The 9,056-nt window shown below is 34.6% G+C and overlaps 1 protein-coding gene across 1 annotated transcript; it reads left to right on the top strand.

Annotated features, from left to right (window-relative positions):
- Nucleotides 1–7,845: 7,845 nt before the first annotated feature.
- LOC111474437 (serine carboxypeptidase-like 51) lies at nucleotides 7,846–8,677 on the top strand (the record flags this gene model as incomplete). The annotated part of the gene is made up of 5 exons (XM_023119526.1): nucleotides 7,846–7,978; nucleotides 8,061–8,155; nucleotides 8,254–8,337; nucleotides 8,437–8,538; nucleotides 8,593–8,677. Coding segments are annotated over exons 1-5 (499 nt in total), but the record flags the coding sequence as incomplete, so codon positions are not given.
- Between the last annotated feature and the right edge of the window lie 379 nt (nucleotides 8,678–9,056).

The following is a 9,056-nucleotide window of genomic DNA, read 5'->3' as shown; positions in this document are numbered from 1 at the left end:
GGTATCCTTCTCATTGATCTTTCACTGCATGTACTCGGTATCCTTCTCATTGATCTTTCACTGCATGTACTCAGTATTGTGTACTTCCTTGCCTTCACACTTTGATCTTTCCTTTTCTTTTTGTGGTATGTACTCTGCTTTATCTTTTAATTTTTGTTTGAATATATTCTTGTTCCTTGCCTTCTCACTCAGATCTTTCATTTTCTTTTTGTGGCATGTACTTTGCTTTATTTTTTTAATTTTTGTTTGAATATATTCTTGACTGATTTTTAATCATTCTTACTCCTAAATCTTTCACGTAATTGGACAATTTTCAATCCATTCTTACTTCTAAACTTTTCCTTTTTTTTTTCTTTCTTAGGTGTATTTTCATTGTCATTTTAAATAGATTCTAATTTTCTTTTCTTTCCAAAAAAATAAAATTGCTCTATATTAGGAATCAATTTACGGGTAACCCATAAATTTTTATTCTTATTTGATTTCTAACTAAAATCTAAATAAAAAATCAGAAATAAAATAAAGAAAAGATTTAACGAACCTACTACTGACATTCTTATGATCACATCTTTAGGTAAATCTGCCCAAAGCCATTTTTTGTTGTTAAGTTTTTTTAATTGTTGTTTTGACATAAGAGTTTATTGAGGAGAGATAATTGGGATAAGGATGAGAGGTTAGTGGAGAGATAGGAAAGATTTAAATTAATTGCCATTTTGAGAGAAAATCTTTGACAATTCATTTCAGAAATATATATATATATATATAAATAGATTTAAAAAACTATTTTTTTTATTAAATATTATAGATATCAAAAAAAATGTTTAAAATATTTTTGGTTAATTTTTTTTATTAAAATAACGGCCAACTTTAAAATTTATAATAAAAAAAATTTAAACTAAATGTCAAATTTTAACATGAAAAAATTTCATCTTTTTAATTTAAAAATACATTTTATTTTTAATAATTTTAATTATAATTTGTATGATATAAATTAAATTATTACCGATTTTAAAATTTATTAACTAAATAAATATTAAAATTTACACTATTATTAATGGATCAAATACAAACAAACTAAATAAGAAAAATCCAAATAACAAACCTAGGCTCGTGTACAAGATTCAAGTCTCAACATCAGTTCTAGTTTGTGATTGTTTCTAAAAAAACACACAAGTTTACATTTATTTCATTTGAAATAGCAACAATGTTGCTGGTTCAGTTCTAGTTTGTGTTTGTTTATCAAGAAAACACACACAAGTTTACATTTATTTCATTTGAAATAGCCACAATGTTGCTGGTTCTAATCTACGTCTTCAAGCAAAGCATCATATTCGAGGAGGAGGTGATATCAAGGTGAAGTTTCAGTCTTCTTTTAAGTAATTGATTTAGCTCTTGTGAAAATAGTTAAATATTGATCTTTTCTTTATTTAGACAGTATTTTTATGGATTTAGTTTAAGTATTTTCCAAGATTTGTTTAGGTAATTTCTATTTATGGTTACTTGTATATCAAAGGCAAGTTCCCCCATTCAATAAAACATCACTTCAAACTTCAATTGAGTATGTTTCTGTCAAAACTTAATAATCAGTATCAGTGCATCAATTTTTGAGTGATCAAATAGAGAGAGTATGAGCGAAGACAAAACTTTAGCGAAGATGTTTCTGGATTAGTTATTCAATTGTCAAAACCTAACAATTAGTATCAGAGCATCCATTTTTGAATGATCAAATAGAGAGAGTATGAGTGAAGACAAATTTTTAGCGAAGATCCCTCACTTTGATGGTCACTAGATGATTGGAGTGAGCTTATGGAAAATTTGCTCAGAGCAAATTGTGTATGGAGTGTGGTGGAGATTTGTTTATTAGAACGAGAGGAAAGAACAATACTGACCGAGGCACAAAAGGGCCACCTTGATGATGCTAGACACAAAGATCACCAAGTAAAGCATTACCTATTCCAAGCAATTAATCATACCGTCTTTGAATAAATCTTGGATCGTCGCACAGCCAAGATTGTTTCGGACTCAATGAAACGAAAATTTGGTGGAAACCAAAAAGTGAAGAAATCTCTTCTTAATACATTAAGGAGAGAATTTGAGATTCTAGGGATGGAAAAGTATTAAAGTATCACAAATTATTTTGCAAGAGTGATGATAATCTCCAACAAGATGAGAAGCAATAGAGAAGATATGCCAGAAAAGAAAATTGTAGAAAAAATTCTGTGTACTAAAAAATTTACTTATGTTGTAGTATCCATTGAGGAATCTAAAGATATTAACAACATGTCCATTAATGAATTACAAAGTTCATTAGTGGTGCATGAACAAAAAATTCGAAGATCCAGCATTAATGGAGAGGATCAAGTTCTAAAATTCGAAGGACAAACGAAAATAAGTAACAGAGGAAGAGGAACTTACGGGGCAGAGGATGCGGAAGAGGAAGATCAACTTTCAACAAAGCAACTGTTGAATGTTATAGGTGTCATGACTTGGGTCATTTTCAATATGAATGTCCAAAGATGAATAAGGAATTGAATTATGTAGAGCTGGAAGAAGAGGATGAAATGTTGTTAATGACTCATATGGAAAGACATGAAGCAAAAAGTAGTGATGCTACGGTGTTCTTTTTTTATGCTATCAAATTCCAAATACAAACGTATTCCAAAGGAAAAGGTTCAACTGCTCCTAAGGTTAGTTTCACTTCTAGTTTCTGTTTGTTTCTTGGGAAAATACAAGATTTTCATTTTCAATATTATTTCTATTTAAAAATTGTAAGGATAGGGTTCAAACTATCTTCAATTGGTTGCTTCTTGATATCTAATTTTCTTACCTTGGTAGCATATTCATATAGGAAGATAAATCAAAGTTAGTTTCTCTCTTATGATTCTTTGTCATACATTGACATTATTAGCTCATACAGACTTTCTTCACGATGCCATCCAATTTCTTTCCTATTAAATAAAATAACATTTTGATTTTGTCCGTCATAAAGTTGAACCGGTTCATAGAAGACTATTTAATCCATATTACATCACTCTCCATTTGTTTCTATGTATGATAGTTTGCTCTATTTTCAATTGAAATAGTCAATTTTACATTTGACCCGTTTATACATGCTTACATAGAGAGGCAAGGTCACGGTATCAGTAACAAGGATATAGACGAGATGATGTCCTCCGTTCTTACTTTTTCAACCGCGCGCCATCGTGATCTTGACACGCTCACGACCAACCTTAAGGGGAATTAAGCCCCATATATATTTTTCTTGTGGCTTGGGACCCTACCCGGCCCTTCAACAAGCCTATCTTTGTCACTCTTGTTTATTCGATGTCTTTATCTTGCTTATGTCTCAACTTGTCTTCAATGGCTACGTTGTGTGGTATATTAGATGATGCACCGCCCTCCTCGGTCGCATGATGGCACTCGTCTAGACCCTCGTGTGGTCGGATGGGCGCCACTTGAGTGTGGCCCTTCTCTTGTCGCAACGTGAGGGCCACAACCTACTCTCTACATAGTTAGGTTGTGACATTCTCCCCCACTTAAACTAGTCATCGTTCTCGATGACTTACTTGGTGGCACAACCATTGTTAGGTTGTGACATTCTCCCCCACTTAAACTAGCCATTGTCCCCAATGACGACCCAACCCTAGACTGGCTGCTGACGAACCCACTTGAAATGCATGCTTCAAAACGAATACAGAAAATGCGCACTACTTATAAGCTATCCCACTGACGAACCTACTCTCGGCCTCCGAGACTTGCAACACAAGTACTGTAAAATAAATGCACTATGGTTGTGGGCTATCCCTTCTTGGGCCTCCCTCGCCCTTCTGTAAACTTGACCCAGGATTCACCGGAAAAACAATGGCAAACTAACTAGCTTTGACATACTCTTTCCTTGGCTAGGGGGAGAGCTCCCTAAATTTTTGCCACTTTGGCCACACTCATTGTATTCTCTGAGTCGCACACAATGGTGCACCCCTTAAGGTGAGGCTCGCAAGCCAACCACGACATTTATTCATTGTGGCACCAACCATTATAGTAGCAATGTATGAAAGCTTGTAACACAACCCCGTATTGGTGCTTCACTTTAGCCAACTCTTAACTGGATGTCTGCAAAGCTCGTAACACAACTCTGTGTTTGCTTTACACTCTTGTCAATTCTTTTAAAATTTGTAACACAACTCTGTGTTGGCGCTACACTTTCGCCAACTCCTAATTGGCCACCTTCGTGTGGCAATGCCGTCTTGATGCTTTTGTGGTCATGTTGTAGCTTCACTTCTCTATGTCCACTTCCAGTTGATGCTCACTTCTCGAGTTGATATTGGTCTTGACAACTCTTGTGGAGTCATCCACTTTAGGCATAATGTGATGGCTCAAGGAGTACACGTGTACTCGCACCTTAGAGCACCTCTACGGGGTGAGATACTTAATTACTTGGGCTCTCCCCCACTTAAACTCGGTTGCCTCTTTGCAGCAAATTCATCCTCCCATAAGGACTTGCGTTGTACTCAACTTTGGCACTTGGCCGATGCTTGCAACCACTGACACTATTCCTCTAATGTGAATGGCTCTTTAGAAAGAACCGACATGGTTTGCTTTTTGTTTCATCTGTCTTGCCCACTTAGGGACTAAAAGCGCTTGGCAAATGAGCTTGGTTTTACTTGATGGGTAGATCTCCCCACACTGAAGTGTCGACACACAGCATTAATGAACTTCACGTAGACTTGGTTTCAGCCCACAACTTATTCTAATTCTGACCAGAAACTGTCTTGCCCACTCTGGCACTCTTGACACACTTGCAAGGTCTTCAATCAACTCTCAAGTTCATTTCTCTTGACTATGTTGTCCCACTAGACACACAAACTATGGCTCTGATACCAACTGTCACAGTACTACTTTTTCAACATAGTTGTGTGGTGATCTTGACACGCTCACGACTAGCCTTAAGGGGAATTAAGCCCCATATATATTTTTCACCCCATCTTTGTGGCGTCATTGGACCTTAGGTGAGGTTTGTCTTCACCAATCAAACATCGCTTGTGCGGAATCCAAGCTTGTTCAACCACACACGTTGCCTGTGCGTGCATGTTCAATCGTCTGCGACACAATCGACTTGCCTCTACACTAGGCCAAGTCATTCGGCTCGACCTTACCTCTGCTCAGGGCCAAGTTCTTTCAATGCAATGTCACGTCTCATATTTTTATTGCGATCCTCATCGATATGGCCCATATGTCTTGAGGCCACCTTGAATCTCGCGGTGTCGTCGGCCATCGCAACTCCCTCGCTCATGCCATTGAGAACGGACCCACATGTCGCTCATCTTATTGGAACGTCCCAAACATCCATCCATCCGAATTCTATCGAGGCATTAGCTCTCCCGTGCCAGTTCCATGTCATTTACATATACCGTATCGGATAGCGGGTCTATATAGAAAACTTCGACACTCGTCTCGGTACGCAAACCCATATTGTGACACACGTATGTGCCACAGGGTAGCTCGATTAGGCCACATGGCCCAGGGGTGGTAAAGAGCTGACACCATGGTACCCCTATAGTATATTTTGAGCCATTTTCAATTTTTCATCATAGACATGAGTTTAACTCCAGAACCGCATTCAACAGTTGCTTTGTTGAAAGTTGATTTTCCTCTTCTGTGTCCTCTGCTCCTGTAAGTTCCTCTTCCTCTATTACTTATTTCCGTTCGACCTTCGACTTTTAGAACTTGCTCCTCTCCAGTACTGCTTGATCTTCAATATTTTTGTTCATGCACCACTAATGAACTTTGTAATTCATCAATGGACATGTTATCAGTATCTTTGGATTCCTCAATGGATAATACAACAAGAGGTAATGCTTTACTTGGTGATCTTTGAATCTAGTATCATCAAGGTGACCCTTTTGTGCCTTAGTCAGCATTGTTTCTTCCGCTAGTTCTAAGAAACCAATCTCTACCACACTTCATAAACTCTTTGCTTTGAGCAAATTTTCCATCAGCTCACTCCAGTGATCATAGAGACCATCGAAGTGAGGGATCTTCGTTAAAGTCTTGTCTTTACTCATACTCTCTGTATTTGATCACTAAAAAATTACTACACTACAAAGCCTAGTGGTGGTTTTGAGGCCAATTATAAGTTTTTGACAAAAGAATGATTAACACAGAAACATAAACGATTGGAGTTTGAAGCGATAATATTATTGAGTATTTAACTTTGGCTTTTATAGCCTTACAATAACGACATAAATAAATAGAAACTAACCACAAATATGGTAAATTAGTTCAACTAAATAGCTAAAAAAAATACTCTAACTATCAAAAGAGACCATAAAATTATTTGATCAAATTCTTATAACATTTAGGTACTTACTACTACTCTCCCAACAAAAGGACCTTCCAATTCTCCTATTTCCAATATTGAATCTCGATGAAGTTTACTTTTCTAACTCAACTTCCTTCACAAAGGTTGATCCAACTCTGGTTGGTTTCTACTTTTTTCCTTTCACTTCGTAAAGATAGTTGTTTATATGAATAAAATGTTGATGTTATAATGGTAGTTTGGCTAGATTTTTTTTTTCTCAAACTCCCGATTATTGTATTAAAAGAAAAATTATATTTTCTTTAAAAGAATCAAATATTAATGAGATTATGAATCATGTCATGTGTTTATGGGAAATCTTCAATCATTCCTCCTATTTTGCTCATTACAATTTATACCCACCATTCTCAAATAAAAATGTTTCTTTCATAATGATTAAGGTATTTAGTCTTTTCTTTAACGCTTAAGGTTTAAATCACTATCATATTTGTTATTAAAAGAATATATTATTCCTTTGTACGGATCTTTTCCCATTTTAAAAAATTGAGTGAAAGTGTATATATGAGAAGTTGGTACAAAGACCACAAACCCGGATCCTATTCATGACATTAAATAGCCCCCGAGCTCCTCCACAACCATGTTCAAAATATGAATCCTGGTATTGACATCCTTTAATAATCTTTAAATTTTATAGGTTGTATTTAGTCCTATTTTATTTAGGCTTCTTTTAATAACCATTTGATTTTTTATTTCAAAAAATTAAATTTAAAAATACTACTTCCAAATTATCAAAAAAAAGAAAAAAGAAAAAAAAGAAAAAACAACCCCAACTTTTAAAACTAAACAGTTACTAAATAAGACTTAAGATATTCATCAATTCTAATGTTCATAAAAATACAAATTATCGTTTAATTAAGCGAAGTATAATCTTAAATTTGTAGTGGTACGATCTTTATCATTTAGAAATACTACCTTAAAAAAAATCTCAATTATACGTATTAATTTTTACAACTAAATGTTTTATATTATAAAATTAGATCCTATACTTCGTGAAAAATTTAATCTTAATATTCAATTTTCATTAATTCATTCATTAATTTTAACCAAACAAAACACAAACATTCAAAACATTTAATAAAATCAAATACAACACAAAATTAATTTTAATCAATGGACTAAATTAGTAACTAAATGACTCCACACCTCCACAAATTTCTACATTAAAAAAATTCTAAATATATACTTTTATTAAATAATTTCAATTTTCATATCAAAATGGGAATAAAATCAATTGAAAGATATAAAGAAAAATAGAAAATATAAGTTAGGTTCTACTCCCACTCTATTGTCACCTTGTTTATTGTCCTTGTATCTTGTGCTGTCCAATGGCGTCTGTCATTGCTCATTTTGTACTTTATAACCCTAATCTTGTCTTCTCCCAATTAATTGATCCATTCAATAAATACCTAAAAGTCTCATCGTCATCCATTATCACCATTTTTAAAGAACCTAAGATTTTCATTCTCTCGACAATGGCTAAACTATTAGTTCTTCATCTCTGTTTCGTTCTCATTACTTCCTCTTCTCTGTTTCATGTCGGAACTTCCATAACTGACAAATCTCAAGACGGATCTGAAGAATGGGGCTACGTTCAAGTCAGACCCAGTAAGCCAAATTCATTAATTTTCCTTCTATTTTATTTTAGTCATTATTTTTTATATATTTGTTCTTGGAATGTGTTGTTCAGAAGCCCATATGTTTTGGTGGCTTTATAGAAGTCCTTCCAGAGTGGACGTCAGTTCCAAGCCATGGCCGACCATTCTCTTGTTGCAAGGCGGACCAGTGAGCTACCGATCTTTCCCAATGATTTATTTATAAATTTTGGGTATTTTGTAAGAAAATGGCTCAAATATTGAAAAATAGGGTGGCTCGGGAACTAGGTTTGGGAACTTCTTGGATATCGGGCCATTGAACTCAAACTTGATGCCAAGAAACTCAACATGGCTGAAAAAAGCAGACCTCTTGTTTGTGGTCAACTCCTTTTCCTTTTAATTTTCGGTCATTTTAACCTTAAATTCTAATATTTTTCGACTAAATTTATGATTTTAACATTAAAAAAATAGGATAATCCAGTCGGGACCGGATGTAGCTATGTGGAGAGTGGAGGTGAATTTACGAAAGGCGATATGGAGGCGGCGATCGACATGATGACTTTGCCGGCTGAGGTTTCGAACTACATTGTCGGCCTACGAAACGCTCCTTTGTACATCTTTGCGTAGTCTGAAGGTGGTAAATTCGCCGTCACTCTGGCTTTGTCCCTTCTTCGGGTCATCCAAGCTCGCAATTTGACCCTTAATCTCGGAGGTACTTTTATTTTTACTTCTTTTTTAATAAAAAATTTCAAATATAAATGATGAATTATAACTTTTTTTTTATATGTAAAAAAAAAATCATATTATAACTTTGATTTGTTTAAAATGATCACATTGTAATAATCTAGAATCAATAATTTAAATACACGTCTCCAAATTTTATTTGCTAGGAGTTGCTCTAGGAAACAATTGGATGTCTCTAGAAGATTACACGGTTCGTATTCTCATTCTCTCAATCTCATCCAAAAATTTTATCAATTTTTTTCAATATTTTCGTTTTCAGAATGATAAACAAAAAGAATACTACTAAACTATGAATTTTATTTCAATTATATCCTGATCGAAGTGTTAAAATGAAATATCTCAAAGCT

The sequence above is a fragment of the Cucurbita maxima genome, unplaced genomic scaffold (genome assembly GCF_002738345.1).
Source record: "Cucurbita maxima cultivar Rimu unplaced genomic scaffold, Cmax_1.0 Cma_Scf00370, whole genome shotgun sequence".
NCBI lineage: Eukaryota > Viridiplantae > Streptophyta > Magnoliopsida > Cucurbitales > Cucurbitaceae > Cucurbita > Cucurbita maxima.
This window is presented reverse-complemented; position numbering and strand designations above follow the sequence as displayed.